This window comes from Protobothrops mucrosquamatus, unplaced genomic scaffold, assembly GCF_001527695.2.
Source record: "Protobothrops mucrosquamatus isolate PMUCROS unplaced genomic scaffold, P.Mucros_1.0 scaffold6, whole genome shotgun sequence".
Lineage (NCBI taxonomy): Eukaryota > Metazoa > Chordata > Lepidosauria > Squamata > Viperidae > Protobothrops > Protobothrops mucrosquamatus.
In genome coordinates this window covers 6,830,973-6,854,736 of record NW_015386393.1, presented here as the reverse complement: position 1 = coordinate 6,854,736, position 23,764 = coordinate 6,830,973, and the positions used below count along the sequence as shown (strand labels likewise).

Sequence of the window (23,764 nt, the reverse complement as noted above, 5' to 3'; positions counted from 1 at the left end):
ATGGGGATAAAAGTATTTTAATATAGACTTCTCGCAACATCTAGCCACATTTGTGAGAATCCATAGTTTATTTTTAGTTCTAGTCTGTAACATATCACATTTACAAATCGTTAAAAGACTCCTTAAAGCATTTTCATCCCAAACCATTTGTTTGGTTCAATATTAAGTTTCTGTCATTGTGCTGGAGGCTCCATGGTTAGCTCCCCCCATGCCTTCCCAAAATAAGGTTTGGAATTTAAAATTTAAAAACACCAGATTAAAAATGCTGTCTGAAAAACTTCAAAAAGAGGGTGATAGAACTGTGTCTGTCTACTGTAGGGGGCCATTCAAGAATGAAATCAGCTAGGACAGTGGTGGCGAACCTATGGCACGGGTGCCAGAGGCGGCACTCAGAGCCCTCTCTGTGGGCACGCGCATCGTCGCCCCAGTCCTAGGCTTTCAGCTGGGTTTTATAAAACCTTTTCGCTTTAGGCCTCCGCCGCCATGTGCCAAAAAAAAAAAAGGTTCAATCAGTCAATTTCAACTTCTCGCAGAAAAACAAAAGTTCTTGCAAAGTTGGAATTGATTGATTGAACTTTTTAGTCCCACCCAGTCTGCCGTTACCACTGCAGCCATGCTCACCCAATTGGCCACGCCCACCCAATTGGCCACACCCAGCCAATGGGCCACACCCACCCAGCACTCGACGATGCATAAGTGGGTTTTGGGTTGCAGTTTGGGCACTCAGTCTCTAAAAGGTTCACCATCACTGAGCTAGGAAATACCCAGAGGGTATCCCAAACAGTGAAACAGGGGTAAAGAAAAATGTGAGTTGGCATGGTCAGAGAACAAACCAGCATCAACAAAATGCTCAAGGTTGCAATAATGCAGCAGACCTTTATTAAGTCTGAACTGGAAGACCTCACCTTTTACTTTTCGGTCTGCCAATAGATCCAAATGTGACATTACTTCTGTGAAATCATCCAAGGTCCTCTACAGCTTCTCTGAATATGTCTCAAGTTGTGTCTTTTCATTCTCAGATCTGTGAATCAGGGAGAGAACACCGGAGTAGACAGTGTCTGCTGCTACCGTAAAACCACCACATCTCCCCCGTTTGATCGAGTGAACATATATCGCAAATTCATAAATGAGACCAACGGTTTCACCAAGTTGGAGAGATACAGCCTGGACCCAAACAGTCTTTTTGTTAATGGTAAGAAGCAGAGATTTCTTTCATGACTAAAGAGATTATGAGGCTGGCCAGCACTGAATCGAGTCTGACCAGTGTTATGTAACTTAAGTGGTAGTTCCTCTCTGTGACACACGATGGAGAGATGCCAGAGGGCTACAAGAGTTTCTTTAGCTCTACCAAATTCAGGCTACAGAAATGTAGATGACCAGTAGATGGCAACATGTTTATTAACCCATCATGGTCATTTGGAATTTTGCAGTCCAGAGATGCTGGCTCTGTTCTTCTCAATTATTATTATTTTTTACGCTCTCCCGGGACCTTCTTATAAATAATCTTTGGACTAGGTGACCTACTTTAAAACTCTGCTATTTGGGGACCTTCAGGATAATTCACAACCCTACTATTTGAGATTTGTTGATATGGAGTAGTTGGAAGTGTGTAGGAAGAATTTATTGTATCTTCTTTTTCTCATGGTGGAGAGCTTGAGAGTGACTTCCAAATACCAGTGTGCTCTTGTTTCTTCCTTTGTGACTCTTTCCATTTTTGCAACTCTCTTTCCATTTCAGATTATCATGAAGCACCACCTCCGACCAGTAAGTACACCTTTACAGAGGTTTCTTGAACCATGGACTGCAACTGTGGTACACAATCTAAATGTTGCTGTTGTCCCAAGTAATCCAATTGTGGAGCAAGTAAAGTAGTATGCTCTAGCGGCTTTTGCCACAGACAATGTCGGGAAACCACAGGGATGTAGAAGCAGGTTAAATATTAAGAAGATTTTCCAAACAGTAAAACCTGTCCTAAATATACCGATTGCAGAGCAAGTAAAGCAGTATGCCCTAGAGGCTTTTGCCATAAATGATGGGCGGAAACCACAGGGATGGAGAAGCAGGTTAAATATTGATATTTTCCAGACATTACAAGGCTCAACCAATGTAGCATGTCAATTCCCAAGGTGGTCTGTTCAGTAAAGATCTTGAATTGTGGATACTGATTTCTGATATTCCAACTCTGATTATGACCATTTGGAATTGTTCTGTAACACTGAATGAAGAATCTGCCTTGTGAATTCATTCAGGATCTTGGGTCAGCCCATGGCCTTCTGTATAGAACTCCTTTACATTCTTGAAAAGTGCTACCATAGTCCTTCTAAGTCCTCTGTTCTCCAGGCTTAACCCATCAATCTTTCTTTTGCACAACTTGGTTTCTGGCCCCTGCTCATCCTTCCTTCCCTTTTCTGGCCCTACAACAGATCGAGAATAACAGTTTCTTTCAAACTATGAAAGCATATACTTTTTCTTAAAACTTCTGTCATGCACCAATGAACCCCCTGTGTTCATGACAGGAACTGCAAAATACAAAATAGTGATTAATGGATTGATTATATGCCATCAACTCTGGTTTCCATATCTGAGATTCACTGTATCTCTTCTAGCTCTTTCTCCCACCTCCAGACCTCCAGTGGCAGCTGATTGCTTTACAGTCAACTTCATTGCAACCAATTTGATCTATAGACCACAGATGGCTAATCCCACATCAAGGATTTTCAGCTCAACACAACGATTCTTGGTTAATTTGGTAAGAAGACCAATGCATACTTTGTCCAATAGTTCTTCCACATAGGACTTTCATAATATAATCAGCAATAGTGTTTTACTATTTGCCATACATAGGCTTTTCATTAAACCAATTCAAGGTCTCTTATGTAAATTGGTGAGAAGACAAATGCATACTTACCCCAGTAGCTCTTCCACATTAGAGTTTCATAAAATAATGGGTAATCATGTTTTACCATCAGCAATAAATACATAGTTTTTCCTTTACACCTAGCTTGGACAAATATTGAACACCAGCAAGACTGGTCTTGATTTGATCAACTGTAGTTTATCAACATTAAGGTAAGTAATATTGGATGGAGTTTTTTTCGTGATATCTGTTAAGGGAATGAAAGTATTCTAATATGGACTTCTCGCAACATCTAATCCTATTTGAGATAACCCGTAGTTTGTTTCAGTTCCAGTCTGTAACATATCACATTGAGATACAAATCTCTAGAAGAGTCCTTAAAGCATTTTCATCCCAAACCATTTCTTTACTTCAATATTAAGTTCCTATCAGTGTACTGGAGGCTCCATGGTTAGCTTCCTCCGTGCCTTCCCAAAATCAGGTTTCAAGTGGAATTTTAAGTTTAAAAACACCAGGTTAAAAATGCTGTTGGAAAAACTTCAAAAAGAGAGTGACAGAACTGTGTCTGTCTAATGTAGGGAGCGATTCAAGAATGAAATCAGCTAGGGAATACTCAGAGGGGATTCTGACTAGTTAAACCAGGGTAAAGAAAACTATGAGTTAGCACAGAACAAGCCAGTGTCAACAAAATGCTCCAGATTTCAATAATGTAGCAGAGCAGTATTAAGTCTGAACTGGAAGACCTCACCTTTTACTTTTCGGCCTGCCAATATATCCAAGTGCGACCTTGCCTCTGTGAAATCATCCAAAGTCCTCTACAGCTTCTCTGAATATGTCTCAAGTTGTGTCTTTTCATTCTCAGATCTGTGAATGAGGGCAAGAACACCGGAGTAGACAGTGTCTGCTGCTATCGTAAAACCACCACAGCTCCCCCTTTTGATCGAGTGAACATATATCGCAAATTCATAAATGAGACCAACGGTTTCACCAAGTTGGAGAGATACAGCCTGGACCCAAACAGCCTTTTTGTTAATGGTAAGAAGCAGAGATTTCTTTCATGACTAAAGAGATTATGAGGCTGGCCAGCACTGAATCGAGTTTGACCAGTGTTATGTAACTTAAGTGGTAGTTCCTCTTTGTGACACATGATGGAGAGATGCCAGAGATGCTACAAGACTTTCTTTAGCTCTACCAAACTCGGGCTACAAAAAACCTAGACAATCACTAGATGGCAGCAGTGTCTATTAACGTCTCATGATCATTTGGAGTTTTGCAGTCAGACATGTGGATGATTTTTTTCTGACACTGTCCCAGGACCTTCTTACAAGAAATCATTGGACTAGGTGGACACTTTACATAGAGTTAGTCACAGTGGTCTACTTTAAAACTGCTGCTATTTGGGGACCTTCAGGATAATCCACAACCCTACTATCTGAGATTCGTTGATATGGAGTAGTTGGAAGTGTGTAGAAAGAATTTATCGTCTCTTCTTTTTCTCATGATGGAGAGCTTGAGAGTGACTTCCCATAGTAGTGTGCTTTGTGCCTCCTTTTGTGACTCTCTTTCCATTTTTGCAACTCTCTTTCCATTTCAGATTATCATGAAGCATCACCTCCGACCAGTAAGTACACCTTTACAGAGGTTTCTTGAGTCATGGACTCCTACTGTGGTACACAATGTAAAATGTCCAACCTTGTCCCAAATATACCGATTGCAGAGCAAGTAAAGCAGTATGCTCTAGAGGTGTTTGCCACAAATGATGGGTTAAATATTGAGAAGAAGCAGGTTAGATATTGAGAAGATTTTTCCATACAGTAAAAGGTGTCAATCAGTGCACCATGTCAATTCCCAAAATGATGTGTTTAGGAGAGCTCTTCAAACAGAGAGTGGATACTGATTTCTGATATTCCAACTCTGATTTTGACCATGAGGAATAGTTCTGTAACACTGAACCAGAATCTACTTTGTGAATTTATTCTGCATCTTGGGATGTTACAGAACAGCCCATTACCTTCTGTATAATATCCCATTACATTCTTGAAAAGTGCTACCATAGTCCTGCTCAGTCCACTGTTCTCAGGACTTCATTAATCCATCTTTCTTTTATACAATTTGGTTTCCAGCCCTTGCTCGTCCTTCTTGCCCTTTTCTGGACCCACAACAGATTGAGAATAAGTCATTTTCAGACTGTGAAAAGCACATGCTTGTCCTTAAACCTCTGTAATGCACCACTGAACCCTGTGTTCATGATAGGAACTGCAAGATACAAAACAATGATTGATGGATAGATTATATACCATCAGTTCTGGTTTCCATATCTGAGATCCATTATTTCTCTTCCAGCTGTTTCTCCCACTTCCAAACCTCCAGTGGTAACTGAATGCTTTACACTCAACCTCACTATCAAGAATTTGATGTATAGGCCACCGATGGGTAATCCCAAGTCAAAGCTCTTCAGCTCAACACAAGGAGTGCTTCGTAAATTGGTGAGGAGGCAAATGCATACTTACCCTAATAGCTCTCCCAAATAGGACTTTCATAAAATAGTCAGCAATAGTGTTTTACTACCAGTAATAAATACATAGTTTTTTCCTTTAAACCTAGTTGGGACAGATATTGAACACCAGCAAGATTGGTCCTGATTTGATCAACTGTACTTTATCAACATTAAGGTAAGAAATATGGAATGGAGATTTTTTGGGGGTGATATCTAAGCGGATGAAAGGATTCTAATATGGACTTTTTGCAACATCTAGTCATATTTGTTTCAGTTCCACTTTGTAACATTTCACGTTGATATACAAATCTCTAAAAGAAATTCTTTCAGCATTTGCATCCCAAACCTTTTCTTTGCTTCAGTCTTCATTTGCTATCACTGTGCTGGTGGCTCCATGGTTAACTTCCTTCATGCCTTCCCCAAATCAGGTCTGAAGTGGAATTTAAAGTTTAAAAACACCACATAAAAATATTGTGAGAAACAACTCCAAAAAGAGGGTGATAGAACTGTCTCCCTGTAATGTAGGGAGCCATTCAAGAATGAAATCAGCTAGGAAATACCCAGAGGGGATCCTGAATAGTTAAACCAGGAGGAAGAAAAATGGGAGGTGGCACGCAGATGGAACAAACCAGGGTCAACAAAATGTTCAAGGCTGCAATAATGTAGCAGACCTGTATTAAGTCTGAACTGGAAGACCTCACCTTTTACTTTTCGGCCTGCCAGGTAGATCCAAGTGCCACCTTACCTCTGTGAAATCATCCAAGGTCCTCTACAGCTTCTCTGAATACATCTCAAGTTGTGTCTTTTCATTCTCAGATCTGTGAATCAGGGCAAGAACACCGGAGTAGACAGTGTCTGCTGCTATCATAAAATCACTGCAGCTCCCCCTTTTGATCGAGTGAACATATATCGCAAATTCATAAATGAGACCAATGGTTTCACCAAGATGGAGAGGTACAGCCTGGATTCAAACAGCCTTTTTGTTAATGGTAAGAAGCAGAGATGGCTTTCATGACTAAAAAGCCGTGGTGATGCAGTAGTTAGAATGTAGTATTGCGGGCTATTTCTGCTGATTGCTGGCTGCTTGCAGTTTGGCAGTTCAATTCTCACCGGCTCAAGGTTGACTCAGCCTTCCATCCTTCCAAGGTAAGTAAAATGAGGACCCAGATTGTTGGGGGCAAAATGCTGACTTTGTAAACTGCATAGAGTGGGCTATAAAGCATTGTGAAGGGTATATAAGTCTAAATGCTATTGCTAAAGAGGTTATGAGGTTGACTGGCACTGAATCGGTTCTGATCAGTGTTATGTAACTTACGTGATAGTTCTTCTCTGTGACACCATGGAGAGATGCCAGAGGGGTACAAGACTTTTTTTAGCCCCACGAAATTTGATCTACAAAAATCTAGATGACCACTGGATGGTACCAGTGTCTATTAACACCTCATGATCATTTGGAGTTTCACAGTCCAGATGTGTGTCTCTGATCTTCCTGATTTTTTTCTGATGTTGTCCCAGGACCTTCTTACAAGTAATAATTGGACTAGGTCAGGGGTAGGCAACCTTGGCTCTTTTATGACTTGTAGACTTCAACTCCCAGAATTCCTGAGCCAGCCATCCTGGCTCAGGAATTCTGGGAGTTGAAGTCCACGAGTCATAAAAGAGCTAAGGTTGCCTACCCCTTGACTAGGTGGACACTTTATATAGAGTTAATCACAGTGGCCTACTTAAACTAACGATTGCTGCTATTTGGGGACCTTCAGGATAATTCGCAAACCTATTACCTGAGATTCATTGAGATGGAGTAGTTGGAAGTATATAGGAAGAATTTATTGTATCTTCTTTTTCTCATGGTGGAGAGCTTGAGAGCCAACTTCCCACATCAGTGTGCTCTTGTGCCTTCTTTTGTGTCTCTCTTTCCATTTTTGCACCTCTCTTTCCATTTCAGATTATCATGAAGCATCACCTCCGACCAGTAAGTACACCTTTACAGAAATTTCTTGAGCCATGGACTCCAACTGTGGTACACAATCTAAAATGTCCAACCTTGTCCCAAATGTACCGATTGCAGAGCAAGCAAAGCAATATGCCATACAGGCTTTTGCCACAAACAAAAGGTGGAAACCACAGGGATGTAGAAGCAGGTTAAATATTGAGAAGATTTTCCAGATAATGAAAGGTGTAACCTAGTGCACCATGCCAATTCCCAAAGTGATGTGTTCAGTAGAGATCTTCAAACAGAGAATGGGTATTGATTTCTGATATTCCAATTCTGATTATGACTATTAGGAATAGTTCTGTAACACTGAACAAGAATCTGCTTGGTGAATTTATTCCGCATCTTGGGACTTTACAGAACAGCCTATTCCCTTATCTATAGTATCCCATTACATTCTTGAAAAGTGCTACCATAGTCCTTATGAGTCCTCTGTTCTCCAGGCTTGACTCATCAATTTTTCTTTTGCACAACTTGGTTTCCAGCCCCTGCTCATCCTTCTTGCCCTTTTCTAGACCCAATGCAGATTGAGAATAACAGTTACTTTCAAACTGTGAAAAGGATATGCTTGTTCTTAAACTTCTGTTAATGCACCACTGAACACCCTGTATTCATGACAGGAACTGCAAAATACAAAATAATGATTGATGGATTGATTATATGCTATCAACTCCAGTTTCCATACCTGACATTCACTGTATCTCTTCTAGGTCTTTCTCCCACTTCCAGACCTCCAGTGGCAACTGAATGCTTTACAGTCAACTTCATTGCAACCAATTTGATCTATAGGCCACAGATGACTAATCCCATATCAAGGATTTTCAACTCAACACAACGATTCTTGGTTAATTTGGTAAGAAGACCAATGCATCCAATGGCTCTTCTACATAGGACTTTCATAATAGTGTTTTGGTATTGGCAACAATTACATATTTTTTTTCTTTATACCTAGCTGGGAGATATATTGAAAAACAGTGACATTGGTCGTGATTTGATCAACTGCCGTTTATCAACATTAAGGTAAGCATTATGGATTGGAATTTTTTTAGGGATCCGTAAATGCCGTACTACGGGGATTAATGGATTCTAATATAGATCTCTCACAACACCTTGTCATTTTTGAGAGAACCCATAGTTTATTTCTAATCCATTTTTTAACATGTCATTATTATCCCCATTCTAATTTCTAAAGATCTTGGTCTGTCATTTTCATCCAAAACAATTTATTTGCTTCAATATTTGGTTGAAATTAGCTTAAAATAAAGAGGGGCATACTAAATAGTCAAACCAGCAGGAAGAAAAAAATGATACAAAGCAGTGTCAAGAAAAGAATCAAGGATATATGTTGCTGTAATACAGCAGAGCTGAACTCGAAGTCCTTTCATACTTCAGACTGCCAGGTAGTTCCAAGATCTGTACACCTGTTGTGAATATATCTTTATTTGGATCTTTTCCTTCTCAGATCTGTAAATCAGAGAAAGTACACTGAAGTAGACAGTGTGTGCTGCTATCGTAAAGCCGCTACAGCTCCCCCTTTCGATCCAATCAATATATATCAGAAATTGATAAATGAGACCAACCATTTCACCGAGATGGGGAGGTACAACCTGGATCCAAACAGCCTTTTTGTTAATGGTAAGAAGCATTAGTTTTGCTTTTGTGACTAAAAACCTTTGAGGCTGTCCAGCACTGAATTACTTCTGACCAACATTATCTAACTTAAATAGTAGTGTGTCTCAGTGACAGCAACGAGAGATGCCAGTGGGCTACAATTTTGTTTCTATGTCTACCGGATTTGGGTTACAAAAATCTGGATAATTGCTAGATGGCAACAGTGCTTATTGACACCTCATGTTCATTTAGAATTTTGTAGTTTTCTCTGGTAATGCCCAAGGACTTTCTACAAGCAAACATTGGGCTAGATAGACACTTTATATTGAACTATTGTTATCCTATTAGAAAGCAAGTAATTGCCACCCAAAGAGGATTATCACATCACGTAAATTTTGTACAGAATTCCTTAGAACATCGACATTGCTTGGTGTACTTTATAGAGATACCCTTTCATGTTTAGGATGGACCTGGCCTAATGTGTCAAGGAGTTAAAAATGGCGGCATGTTGTGTGTACATTCAAACTTTTCTTAATAAATGATGAATTTTATCAGATGGGAAAAAGTTGATGATTTTGAAGAAAGAATGGAAGAAAGATTTGTAAAATTAAGAGAGCAGATAAAAGAAGATGTTGCTAAGAGAATGTAGACTTTAGAACTCATGTCAGATCAGCTATTCTTAGAATGTGTAATAAATATAAATTCTGCCTGAAAACACCTTTTTGGCTTTCAGTGCAAGAAGCATTTTACAAAAGAGAAATGATAAGTGTTTCATTTATTGTGGTGTATTAAAATTTTCACAAGGGGATTGTAAAATGAAATCAAGAAAAGATTTAAGAACAAAATATTCTTGTCAATGTTTTTCTTATGTACACTTATCAGAAAATTTTAGTGGATAAAAGATTTTGTGGTTTAGAACAATATGAGACTGAGTTTGAAATATAACTATGTATTAATGATGAACATGTCATTGCTAAGATGTACAAACCTCTGATGAAATATCAGAAGAACACATGAAAGAATGTATGATAAAATGGGCTAAATTTTTTGGCTACAATATACAAATGGATCAATGGGAAAATATGTGGCTAAAAGATTGAAATTTAGATTATGTTGTAATCTCAAAGAGAATTTTTATAAAATGATGTACACTGCTATCTGTCAGCAGAGAAACTGTTTAAAATGTATAAAGGCACTTTGAATGTTTGCTGGAAATGTGAACAATATGAAGGAACAATTTAATCACATTTTGGTGGACATGTAAAAAAGTAAAAACATCTGGAAACAAATACATACTGTACATTAAGAAGATTGTAAAGGTTAAAACTGCAACCAGAGACTTTTCTTTCGGGATGAATGGACAGGCAACTAGAAAAAAGCCGTGGAACTTTCTTTTATATATGATAACTGCAACAAGACTATTATATGCTCAAAAGTGGGAAGATTCGACACTAGCCACAATAGAGGAAAAGATGATGAAGATGATGGAACTAATGGAGATGGCTAAATTAACTTCTTTAATCAGAAAAAAAACCAATACCTACATTTATGGCTGACTGGAAATTTCTTCTAGACATTTTGCATTAAACAGAAAAATATATTTATGATTTGTGGTTTTGATTAGAAAAAAATGATAATAAAAAGTGTGCTTTTTGTAATATAGAATAAGAGATAATTTTGTAATTGTACTTATATTTGCTGCAAAGAAAATTGGAAACTTTTTTCTTTTTCTTTTTCACATTTTTTCTTTTCACTTTCTTTGCTTTTTCACTCTTTAGTAGTCTGTGTTAGTTTTTTGGTTCTTAATAAAATTCTTATTAAAAAGTAACTTTATTAGGGAGGGAAGAGTCACAAATTTGTTTAACCATATTGTTATGAAAGTCAGAAATCACTTCTTTATACATTTATTTTCTCTTTCTTCATTATGCTCTTATTTTTCTTTTTCCTTGCACTTTTTGCTTCTTCTCTGTATTCTCTTTTTCATTAAATTTACTTTATATTAGATTTTACTGTTATAATCAAAATTCTTAATAAAAATTATAATCAAGGAAGCAGCCATGACTATGACTGCTTTGAATTATGCTCGATAGTAAAATGGGAAAAGAAAGAAAAAGAAAAAATAGCAGATTGCTTCTTGTTTCCTTCTTTTAGGCTATTCACCATCTACAACTGATTCAGCTCCAGGTCTAGTAGGCTATGAGCTTGGTTTCAAAATTATCAACAAGAACTTGACCAATACAAATCCATTATCACCAGAATATAAGCAATTGATCGGTTCCATCAGTAATGAGGTGAGGATTTTCACTTAGAAGTCCTCTACTACAAACCCTGAATAGAAACATGATAGGCAAATACCATGAGATGGTGCTATTGCAAGTCTCTCTCACATTTTCTAATTCCCTTTCTTTGTAGGATGTTTTTGAATTAATTTTCCTAATCTGCATCCATACCTTCCACAAACTGGCATACCTACAACTTTATAGTAACAATAAAGTAATTCAGGAAGAGAATGTCCATTAAATCTGAATGTCCATTAAATTCAAATATATCACTTTATCAATCTCAGAGCAAGAGATTTAAAAGTGTAGATTTAATCTTAATAGGATTTAATTTGATTTGATTCCAGTTGAATCAACTCTTCCAACAGAGTTCCATCAACGATGGATTCAAAATTTGTGCTGTAACTAAATTAAGGTCAGTATTTATCAAAGGTGACTCTGAGCAAGATCTTGATGGCATCATTATGTTCATAAACAATTAAATCAAAACCAAGTGAATTATGTTATGGATCATTATGGTGTGTGAATTCAGCCAGATGTGGCTTACTCAAGAAACTATAATTATGATTTCATGAAATATTTAAACTATGTCTATACACTCATTTGTTTAGATCTTATCTGTCTTTAATACGAAGCACTTGAAGATACCACCTAACTCTGTCCATATGAAACTTTTAACAGAGATAGTATTCTCTAGGTGAGGGTTTGTTTTTGCAGCATACTAGGAAACTATCAGTGCTGCATTAACCTTTATTATGAAGGTGGGATGTTAGTCACTTAGCTGGCTATGGTTGAAGGAACCTACAAGTAATAAAATAAAAATAAGAAAGAACAGTATTTCCCAATTCACATTCTCCTAAACAGGGGTAGGCAACCTTGGCTCTTTTATGACTCGTGGACTTCAACTCCCAGAATTCCTGAGCCAGCCATGCTGAGGGGAAAGGGAGAGTTTCCAAGCTGAGCCATGCTGGCTCGGGAATTCTGGGAGTTGAAGTCCACGAGTCATAAAAGAGCCAAGGTTGCCTACCCCTGTTGGACCTAGCACTTTAGGCTTTTAACTTCCAGAATTCCAAACCAGCATGTCTGTAAAGGAACAAGAGTCCTCTTTCCCTTCCTTACCCACCTTTTCAAGTAAAGTAGAGCAGATGCTGCAGGGAAGACATCAAAATAGCACTCCCCAATTTTTACCTTTCTTCAGACTTTTCAATTATGACACAATTTAGAGCTACTGAAAATCAGGGCTTTTTTGTCATAAAACACCCAGAACGGAGTTTCGGCACCTTTTTTGGATGGAACCTTGTTTGGTAGGCAAGGCTGGTTGTATGACATGTGTGAGTTCCGGCACCTTTTTTTTTTTTTTTTTTTTTTTACAAAAAAAGCACTGCTGAAAATAAAGGAGAATTTTATTCCTTGCCTCTTTCCATTGCTTTCCATCCACTTACCTATTAACTAGCATTGGATAGCTGGGCCTAACTAACTCTTTGCAAGTTCATCAGGAGCTCTCTAAGCTCTCTGCAACTTGGGGGGGGGGGAGAGAAAGTGCCTCAAAGAGTGTTGTTGTTTGTTAAAGGGGAAATCGGAAAGAATAACAAACTATGGGTCAGAAACAGAATGCCCATTTAAGGCATTGGGTCACATTCATTCCTTACTGCAGCTAGGCCTACCATGGGGATCTTCCTTCACTAACAGATTAGTCCTGGAAAATGCAGCTTTCAGCACTAAAAAGGTTGCTAGGCCCTGCTGCTGCTGAGCTAGGTGTCTTAGGAAAGATATTCCAAAATAATCAAACATGATAATATTGATATTGATTGAAAGAATTCAATCAGAATAGAGCTGGAAGAGACCTTGGAGGTCTTCTAGTCTGACCCCCTGCTCAAGCAGAGACCCTATACCATTTCAGAAAAGTGACTGTCCAGTCTTTTTTTAAAAGCCTCCAGTGATGAAGCACCCACAACTTCTGATGACAAGCTGTTCCACTGGTTAATTGTCCTCACTGTTAGGAAGTTTCTCCTTAATTCCAGGTTGCTTATCTCCTTGATTAGTTTCCATCTATTGTTTCTTGTCCTGTCCTCTGGTACTTTGGAAAATAAGTTGACTGGCTCCTCTTTGTGGCAACCTCTCAAATACTGGAATACTGATATCATGTCACCCCTAGTCCTTTTTTTCTCTAGACTAGCAAAACCCAAATTCTGCAACCGTTCTTCCTATGTTTTAGTCTCCAGCCTTTAATCATCTTAGTTGCTCTTCTTTGCACTTTTTCCCAACATTTCAACATCTTTTTTGTAGTGTGGCAACCAAAACTGGTTGCAGTATTCCAAGTGTGACCTTACTAAAGCTTTATAAAGTAGTACCAATACGTCACATGATTTTGATTCTATGCCTTGGTTTATACAACCCAGGATTGTATTAGCTTTTTTGGCTGCTGCTGCACACCGTTGGCTCATATTTAAGTGATCATCCACTAGGATCCTTCTCACAGTTACTGTTTTTGATCCAGGTTTCACCTGATCTGTACTCGTACCTTTGGTTTTTCCTGCCTAAATGTAAAACCTTGCTTTTCTCCACATTAAATTTCATGTTGTTGCCCATTGTTCAAGTCTGTAAGATCTTTTTGGATCCTGAGCTTATCTTCTGAGGTGTTGGCTATTCTTGCCAGTTTAGTGTCATTTGCAAATGTGATGAGTTCCCCTTCTATTCCCTCATCTAAGTCATTTATGAAGATATTGAAGAGTACTGGGCCTAAGACACAACCTTGTTGTACCCCACTGCTTACTTCTCTCCATGTAGATGTAGTACCATTAAGGACAACTCGTTGAGTACAGTTTGTCATCCAGTTACAAATCCATCTGGTGATGCTGTCTATTCCACATTTTTCTAACTTACCAAGAAATAGGTTGTGGTCTACTTTCTCGAATGCCTGGCTGAAGTCTAAGTATACTATGTCCACAGTATTTCGCTGGTCTACTAACAGAATAACAGAATAAGAGAGTTGGAAGGGACCTTGGAGGTCTTCTAGTCCAACTCCCTGCTCAGCAGGAAACCGTATACCATTTCAGACAAATGGCTGTCCAATCTCTTCTTAAAAACTTCCAGTGTTGGAGCATTCACAGCTTCTGGAAGCAGGTTGTTCCACTGATTAATTGTTCTAACTGTCAGTAAATTTCTTCTTAGTTCTAGGTTGTATCTCTCCTTGATTGTATCTCTCCATCCGTTGCTTTTTCCTGCTGTCAGATGCTTTGGAGAATAGATTGACTCCCTCTTCTTTGTGGCAGCCCCTTAGATATTGGAACACTGCTGTCACATCACCCCTAGTCCTTCTCTTCATTAAACTAGACATACCCAATTCCAGCAACTGTTCTTTATATGTTTTAGCCTCCAGTCCCCTAATAATCTTTGTTGTTCTTCTCTGCCTGCACTCTTTCTAGAGTCTCAACATCTTTTTTACATCATGGTAACCAAAACTGGATGCAGTATTCCAAGTGTGGCCTTACAAAGGCATTATAAAGTGGTATTAACACTTCACGTGATCTTGATTCTATCCCTCTGTTGGCTTTTTTGGCAGCTGCAGCACACGGCTGGCTCATATTTAAGTGATTGTCCACTAGGACTCCAAGGTCCCTCTCACAGTTATTACTGTTGAGCGAAGTACCCCCTATACCAGTGGTTCTCAACCTGTGGGTCGGGACCCCATTTGGGGTCGATCGACCATTTCATGGGGGTCGCCAAGCAAGGCTGTCTGGCATTTTTTTTGTCCGCCATTTTTTTTGTCCGCCATTTTTTTCCCCTTTTCCGGCGGGTGCCTTACCTCCCTTGGGCTGGGCCAGCTGGTGGTCGGCCTGCTCCATCTCTGCCGCTTGCCAGCTACGCCTCGGCCGGCACAGGGGGCGGAACCACGCATGCGCGGCGCTCCCGGGCAGGGAAAGTCCTCGACTTACGACCGGTTGGGTAGTCCTCGACTTACGACCAGTTTAGTCCTCGACTTACGACTGGTTTAGTCCTCGACTTACGACCGGTTTAGTCTCGACTTACGACCGGTTGGGGTCGCGGCATTAAAAAGGTTGAGAACCACTGCCCTATACTGTACCCATACATTTGGTTTTTCTTGCCTAATATAGAACCTTACTTTTTTCACCATTGAATTTCATTTTGTTAGATAGCATCCAATGTTCAAGTCTGTCAAGATCCTCCTGTAACTTAAGCCTATCTTCTGGAGTGTTGGCTATTCCTGCCAACTTGGTGTCGTCTGCAAATTTGATGAGTTCCACATCCCTCATCCAAATAATTGATTAAGATGTTGAAGAGTACTGGGCCTAAAACAGAGCCTTGGGATACCCCACTGCATATTTCCCTCCATGTGGATGCAGTTCCATTGAGGACTACATGTTGAGTGCGGTTGGTCAACCAGTTATGAATCCATCTGGTGGTGATGCTGTCTAACCCACATTTTTTATCTTATCAAGTAGTAGGTTGTGGTTTACTTTATCTAATGCCTTACTAACGCCCAAGTAAATTATACTAATACTAATTTAGACTATACTAATTTAGTCACTTTGTCAAAGAATGAAATAAGATTGGTTTGGCATAATCTGTTTTTAACAAACCCATACTGACTTTTAGTTATAACTTTATTTGTTTCTAGATGTTCACAAATCAGTTTGATTTTATCTTTTCCGGTATCTTCTCAGGCATTAATGTTAGGCTAATTGGTCTGTAGTTTCCTAGGTCTGTTTTTCCCCGCCCTTTTTTGAAGATGGGAACCACATCAGCTCTTTTCCAATCCTCAGGTAATTCCCTGGTGTTACAGGATTTTTAAAAGACATGGTTCTGAGATAACATCTGCCAGCTCCTTCAGAACAGTGGGATGTAATCCATCAGGTCCTGGTGATTTATATTCATCAAGACCAGATAGGTGTTCTCTAATAATTTTCTTGCTTATTTTAATTTTTATTTCTAGCCTGTCTTTTACAGTATGTTTTTGGTAGGTTGGACTATATAGCTTCTTTTTGCGTGAAGACTGATGCAAAGAATGAGTTAAGCAACTCTGCTTTCTCTTTACTGCTTGTTACTTCCTTGCCAGCTTCTCTCTTAAGTGGACTGACTGTTTCCTTGACCTTGTTATTTATATGTTGAAAGAAACTTTTTTTAAATTATCTTTGACATTTGTTGCAAATTTTTGTTCATTCTGAGCCTTTGCTTTCCCGACTTCATCTTTGCAGATTCAGGATATCTGCTGATACTCTGCCTTAGTTATGTGTCTCTCTTTCCATTTTTTGTACTTGCCCTTTTTAGTCTTTCAGTTTCACAAAGAAAGATCTTTGTGTAACCATGCTGCTTTCTTCTTGGATTTCTTGTTTTTCTTTTTCAGTGACTGGGCTTTTGTGATCATATTTTTCAGAGTTTCCCACGCTTCTTGAGTTGTTTTCCCCTTTAGGATTTTCATCTATTGATTTTTTTTTTTTAGGCTCTCTCTGAGTTTGTTAAAATCAGCTCTTTTAAAGTTTAAGACACTGGCTGGATTATGTTCCATTGCTTGTGTTTGCATTATATTGAATTCCAATATGACATGGTCACTCTCATCCGCAGTTCCAGCAACTTCAACTCCCTCTATCACTTTTTTTTTATTACCGTAGTAAGAATTAGGTCTAGCTTTTCCTCTAGGTCCCTTCTCCCAACTTTTGGATGACAAAGTTGTCAGCTAGGTTGGTTATGAATCTGTTTGATCTCCCACTTGCTGCAGAGTTTGTCTCCCATTTGATATCAGGGTAGTTAAAGTATCCCATTACTACTGTGGCATATTTCCTACATACATTTGTTTGTTGTTTAGCAAAAAGTTCAACTATTTCTTCTGCTTCGTTGGGTGGCCTGTAGTATACACCTATAGCAATGTCATTCTTTTTTCCTTTTATATTGACCCATATGGATTCTAGGAGGTTTTCATCCTTGTTTTTGTGGATTTCTATAGAGATATAGTGATCTTTTATATGTAATGCAGCTCTACCTCCTCTTTTGTTAGGTCTGCTTCTTTTGAATAGATTTATTTTTAGGTAGTTGAGAAGCCTTTGACTAAGATAGTAGGAAATATAACTCTCAGTGGTTTTGCTGGCTAGAAATTTTGCATCACTGAAAAAGCCATTTATGGCAAAGAGTTATGAAGTTTCAGCATACTATAGTAGGAATCTTTTGTTCTGTATACATTTTAATCATCAAGACATCAAAACTCAAGATGACTTTGAAAATTGCCTCTGAAAATGTCTGATTTTATTTATCAGTAATATCATTTGAAATGCTTTTGTGTATTAAAACATTTTACTGCCAGTCTGACTTGCTTCCTAGCTTTAGTCTGAAGTCAGCCCATGTTTCTTTTTTCTCTCTTCCTGAAACCCTACTATACTTTTTAGGATCGGTTCCATCATAGTTGATTGCAGGTGTTACTTCCATCCTGCAAGGAATATCAGCAAAGACACCATCAAAAATGTCTTTCAACGAGAGACCCAGAATGCCACCTCTCAGTGGCTGGGTAGCAGGTTCCAAATCATGGGCTTCACCATGGAAGGTATAAAGTTTGGCATGAACTAAAAGGATAATGGTCATTCATGTAGGCCTCAAGCCTTTAAGAAATCTATAATATCTCCTTTCCTATTACTTATGTAATCTGTCAGACAGACAGTTCTGAGCGCCTTGGTAACCTAGTGGTGAAGATACACACCTCCCACTTGGAAAATTGAGAGTTCAATCCTAGGTAACAGCAGATATTTCTCTCCTAGGGCACAAAGAAAAAAATATCTGCTGCAAACTCCACGCGGTGTCAGGAAGGGCATCTGGCCAGTAAATGCTCAGCTCCATCCAGTCGATAGATAGATAGATAGATAGATAGATAGATAGATAGATAGATAGATAGATAGATAGATAGATAGATAGATAGATAGACAGACAGACAGACAGACAGACAGACAGACAGACAGACAGACAGACAGATTGTTAACACTCTTAGGGTCTTTCAGAAGCTTATAATAACTTTGCTACAAGCCTTTTGGACTTGAAGTAAGAGAACCCCCACATGTGTGGAATGTTTGTTTGTTTACTATATCTGTTATACTATTTTTCCCCAAAGGCTTTAGGCAGTAACAGTGAACAATTAACAAAAACAACCCTAGATGCATATGAAATAAAAATCTATAAAAATAGGTGCCACAAATTCCATGTGTATACTATAAAAGACCATTCTCTTGTACCAATCTGAAGAGAAAAATATTTTTCTAAAACACAGGAGGGTTACATTAACTATATTTTAAAATTAAAATTATATAGTTTATTTATTTAATTAAATACTAATGTATATTATTATTGCCTTGTTGTTAGCTTTTATACACCATTTAGAATTGCCTTGACTGAGTGATTATTAAATGTATAAGTAAATAAATATTTGTTGTATTTGTGCACTCCTTTTTCTATGGAAAGTTCTTGAAACAAATACTGAAGCAGTAAACGATAAGCCCCCCCACATGCTAAAGGTAAAGAACTTCACTGTAAATTTCACCATTATCAACTTGCCATACAAGGACATGAACAATCCAAAGTCAGATGTTTATCAGAAAACCAAAGAGAGCATCAAGGATGAGGTAAATGGCTGAAAACATCTATAGAATTCATTGATGTTAAAGTCCCAAAATGTTTGCAGATTTTCTTCCTAGAAAAATACATAGCAGTAGTTCTACAGTTTGGACATTTTTGCAATAGAAGGCAGTGTGGTTGTTTTTTTTTTAAAGTGTTTTCCCTTAAAAAAAGATTGATGGATAGCAAATGTATCTCGCCCCTGATCATCTTTTTCCTCTCCAAATCTTCAAGTGTGTTCCTTTCTGCTCACAAGCAAAGTTTTTAAAATTAGAGCATGTTTAAGAGGAAGTATCACAATTACAATAAGACTGATTTTGGAAAGAAAAAATAATGTACCTATCTATTAGTCCACATGTCCCCTGCTTTTAAAGAAATAGGCTAGGAAAATGCAAGAATATTTACAAAAAGAACTGTTCTATTCATCCTCCATTTCAGAGTTAGAAGAGGAAAAGTGACCCTTCGGCAGATTCTCTAAATTAATAGATATCTTTGCCAAATGGAAGTCAGATACTAAAGTAGAGGATTGAGTAAGACCTGGTACATATTCTCCATTACCTAAAAGGCATCTTGGGCAGTTTAACATATCCAGAAAACATAATGCCCTGCAGAACAGCCAATCTGCAACAGATGCAATATCTAATAGCCAGCCTAACTCCGCAGGAATAGGAATGAGCAGGTCACCCCAAATTTGCTCCACTTTTCAATTCACATGAGTAGGCCAGTCCATTGCATATTAATTGCTAATTTTTTATCGTGGAATTCTTCACTTAATGTTATTTTATATTTTTTTTAAAAAAAATTAAACATATTTAATTTTATTGATTACATTGTAGCCCAGCCAGAGGAAAATTAGTAGTTGTTAATACAGGCGGCGGGGTGTGTGTGTGTGTCATGGGGCCAGCCAATCCCATGGTTATGTGGGCCCATAATATGAATTTGTAGTGAATTTCTTCACATTTGACACCATGGGCATTTGACACCTCTTAATTGAATGATAATGCTCAAGTTTTAGCCAGCACGTTCCTTAAAGCAGAATTAAATATGGAAGAAGTTTTCCATTTCAAACCTCAAGAAAAAGTGTCAAGAGGAATAGGTTTGGTTCTTTCTTAGCTCATTATCATTCCTGGTAGTCCATTAATCCGTCCTCTTCTTTTTCCTTGGAATAGCTCAACCATCTGTATCAACGCAGTGATCTAAACAAGAGTTTTCTAGGCTGTTCTGTGAAAAACCTGAGGTGCGTTTTTAAACAGAATTTAAAGCTAATTAAGTATCCAGATCCACATTCACAAATCTATTTGTTTGTATTTGCTATTGCTACTACTGTTCCAAAATTCTGAGTCCTTTTTTTTACATTAACAAATAAAAATCTCAGATCTTTATCTTCTCAACCTCACTTTTTAATATTTACCGTGGGTTGTATTTTCTTTTTCAGACCCACTAGCCATGAAACTCAAACTGGTGTCAATTCTATCTGCACATTTGCAATGGAGTTTGGTTCAAGGACTGTTGACAAAGACCTTGTGCATGATATATTTAAAAACCTGACTCAGAATGCTTCTCTAATGGGGAAATACAGCCTGGACAATAACAGCATAAATATTAATGGTAAGATGAGGGAAGCACAAGATATGTTTGACAGATACTATAAATTAGAAAAACAGAGACGAATCAAAATTAGAATCTTGGACTCTGGGCGGGGTCTTTCCCTGGGTGGGTGGGGGTATAAAAAAATCAAGATGGCAGTCATCACCATGCCATGAAAGCATCACATGTAAAAAAGAGGTGAAGCTTCTATTGCATGGTGGTGCTTGCCATCTTGGCTTGTTTGATCCCTGCAGGACTCTGCCTATCTTTTGCCCATTCCATATTTAATGAAATCCTTTCTTCCCTTCCATTCTTTTCCAGCATATCCTTCAGCCATGGCAACAAAACCATCCAAACAAGGTAATTAGGATCTTTTACCCCAAGATGTTTTAGCTTCAGATTTCAAAACCCCCATTCCTTCTGCATTGAACGAAATAAATGTAGGATTGTTATTGTATCAGTTCCTACAGAAAATGCTGTAAACTTAAACAGAATTAGCATAGTCTATCCAAAGCACATATACACGTGCACATGGATGTGTGGATATGGGTAGGGTGCAAATTTCATCATTAAATTTATGCATTTGCATTATTTATTATTTCCAGAGCTTCCTTATTGGGCCATCATCCTCATATGCTTCTCCGCCTTACTGGGTTCTATCTTTTTATTTCTTCTATGTGTCATGGTATGTATGAACTATACTTCAAAGTAGAGGGCTAATTATGAGTCTCTAACATAAGGAATCCTCAGCACTCTTCCAATAAATACCTGAAGAGTATGTTTTCTCAGAAGAATTTTAATAATAGCGGATGGGAATGTGATGAAGCGGTTCCCTTCAAGCCATTTTCATATTGAGACCTCCTAGATGTTGATGGAGGCAATTCTGGGAATGAAGGGCATTAAAAGCAGTTAATGGAACCAATGGAAAGGGCCTTCTGCTTGGTTTCTCCCTCTGACAAAGTCAGATGGAACTGAGACTACTGGCTCCTGTAGAAATGTCCATCATGAGAGAGAAAATGGACAAAAGAAGGAAGGCACTTCACTTGTATGTGCATAAAATGTATTTATTTCTGTCTTTAATCAGACTGCTGCCTGGGTGAAGAAGAGAGCAGGCAAGTATCAGATCCAAAGGAACATGTTTGGCCTTTATTTCCCACACATGGACATGCAGAAATCACAGTGATGTGGATTTTGGAAACTTGACGCCTTCCCTGCAGGAAGACCCTTTTTGCAGAGTTCCATTTTGCACATATTGTGCAGAAACATATGTTTACTATAGCTGGAATGAATTTCTAGATGAAAAAGAGATACTACATATTCTGTGGAAGAATGCCAGATTTAGAGGTTGATGGGGTGCCCTGTCATATTTATTTATTATGTGTTGTGAAACTTGGAATATCTTTTTAAATATCTATAAAAACTGTAGAGTAGATTATTTAAGTTCAAAAAAGAGAGATTCTGCCTGGAGCATGGATCAGTATTAAAAAAAGTTGCATCTTTTTGAGAATGCAAAGCACCAGTGAATTCTATTGCACATTAAAAATGTAAAAAAAGAAAATATATATTCTTTTGCTCAATCAGTAAACATTTCACTTGCTTTTGGTTTTGAAGCAGGAATTTTCTTCTTCAAAGACAATTAAGTTGTTGAAATGGAAGACTTACAGTATTTTTATTTGAGCTGCAATTATATCATATTGTACTGTACTGCACTGTACTGTAGTATCTGTTTTCAAAATAATGTATCTTGGGTAGAGATGATTTTCAATCCTTTTTTTAAACATTTCAAATGTTCCTGATTTCTTATAAATCAATAAACATGAGCAAGAAAATAAAAAAACAAAATGAAACCTAAACTTCTACCAAGAATCTAAAATGACTTTTTAAAAAAGAAATTCGCAGTATGTATGACTATGAACTCAAGTCTTAGAATATACAAAAAAATGTAAGTATGAAGAAATCAGCTTTAGTCAGAAGTGGCATAATTCTTTCTGCATTAATTTTGTGATTATACAGTATATAGCTAAAATTTAGTTGCCACCATCCCAAAATGATAAAGTATTTAAACCGAACTTATCTTTCCTCTTTTCAGTTCTTTTTCTAGCAGCAAAGTACCTTAGATGTGTAGGGATACAATTACAGTATTTTCTGCCTGTCATTCATTCACAGTGCTAGCGAATTATAAACAATTAAACTTTACTTAACAATTTTGTATTAGCAGCTAGTAGTGAATATGTTAAATCTGTTTAAAAGTCCAACTTACTGTGCTTCTTTACACAGTGATCATTCACTCTTTCACCAAAGGGTCTCTTTTTTATCTTTTATATACAGGTAAATAATAGTTTTACTTACTCAGCTAGATAAATTTCAGTTTAGTAGACCAGATGCAAAGGGGAAAACATCTGCCCATATGTTATATGCTTCAGTACAATTATAAAATTCCCTTCATGATTTTGTATATCTATAAAATTGCAAAATATGCACGCATAAAATCTCATTTCCATTTTAAATATTTGGAACATAACAGCTGAGTCATATAACATGCAAAGGTAAAGACTGGATTCCCTTATTTTAGCCTAGTAAATCATTTGCATTCTCAAGAAATGATACTTCTTGGAAAAAGGATTGCTTGCCTACTATAGAAGAATGGACGCTTAAAGTGTCAAATTTAGCAGAAATGGCCAAGATTTCTGCTTATTTGAAGGATCATTCACAAGAAAGATACATTTTGGTTTGGAGAAGATGGATAGATTATATTCAGAACAAATATGGGACTAAAAAGTTCCATTTGGCTTATGAGTAAATTTTAGAGTATTATTATTATTAATAGTTTATTATAGTGGAATTTTTGTTAGTTTTAATTATATGATATTATTATTATTTTTAGTATTAATATTGTATTGTTTAACAATTAGGTTGTTAATTTGTTTATTNTTAAAGGGGAGTTAAAGCGTGTTATGGACTTGGTTACTTAAATAGTTGGTTAATGTTAGTTAGATTATGATTATTATATTTGTAACCCTGTGTTCAGCTTTGGGAAGTGGGGGAGGGGGAGGGGGGCTTGGGGGTGGGTATGGGGGTTTATATTGTAATTTTTATAAAACTTTTAATTAAAAAAAAGACAAAAGAAATGATACTTCTTGGGCAGAGGTTGGGCTAGATGACCTACAAGGTATCTTCCAACTCTGTTATTCTAATTCTAATACCATGAAAACTTTGTGGGTATGTGAAAAAAGTGAATATGGGGGTTCCTGTCCTCATCCTTACTTTATTGAACTTTAGTTGGTCAAGTGTGATTCGACACAAGGAATTTACCTCTGGTATAGAAGCCC

The 23,764-nt window shown here is 37.7% G+C and overlaps 2 protein-coding genes across 2 annotated transcripts in view; both read left to right on the top strand.

The window, feature by feature from the left end:
* LOC107282192 (mucin-16) overlaps window positions 1–10,558 on the top strand; it is a 29,177-nt gene extending 18,619 nt beyond the window's left edge. The window contains exons 22-34 of the mRNA XM_015809945.1: window positions 1,020–1,192; window positions 1,738–1,764; window positions 2,607–2,749; window positions 3,002–3,069; window positions 3,720–3,892; window positions 4,452–4,478; window positions 5,201–5,343; window positions 5,462–5,529; window positions 6,171–6,343; window positions 7,300–7,326; window positions 8,058–8,200; window positions 8,300–8,367; window positions 8,810–10,558. Of these exons, the coding sequence (XP_015665431.1) occupies window positions 1,020–1,192; window positions 1,738–1,764; window positions 2,607–2,749; window positions 3,002–3,069; window positions 3,720–3,892; window positions 4,452–4,478; window positions 5,201–5,343; window positions 5,462–5,529; window positions 6,171–6,343; window positions 7,300–7,326; window positions 8,058–8,200; window positions 8,300–8,367; window positions 8,810–8,996 (1,420 nt within the window). The 3' untranslated portion in view covers window positions 8,997–10,558. The remainder of the gene's footprint in view (window positions 1–1,019; window positions 1,193–1,737; window positions 1,765–2,606; window positions 2,750–3,001; window positions 3,070–3,719; window positions 3,893–4,451; window positions 4,479–5,200; window positions 5,344–5,461; window positions 5,530–6,170; window positions 6,344–7,299; window positions 7,327–8,057; window positions 8,201–8,299; window positions 8,368–8,809) is intronic.
* Window positions 10,559–11,115: 557 nt separating this feature from the next.
* Window positions 11,116–22,256, top strand: LOC107282263 (mucin-16). Its single transcript, XM_015810036.1, has 9 exons — window positions 11,116–11,249; window positions 11,585–11,652; window positions 17,636–17,790; window positions 18,696–18,856; window positions 20,018–20,085; window positions 20,284–20,456; window positions 20,757–20,795; window positions 21,041–21,120; window positions 21,520–22,256. Exons 3-9 carry the CDS (start codon window positions 17,772–17,774, stop codon window positions 21,616–21,618), a joined length of 639 nt encoding a protein of 212 aa, XP_015665522.1. The 5' UTR covers window positions 11,116–11,249; window positions 11,585–11,652; window positions 17,636–17,771; the 3' UTR covers window positions 21,619–22,256.
* Window positions 22,257–23,764: the final 1,508 nt, after the last annotated feature.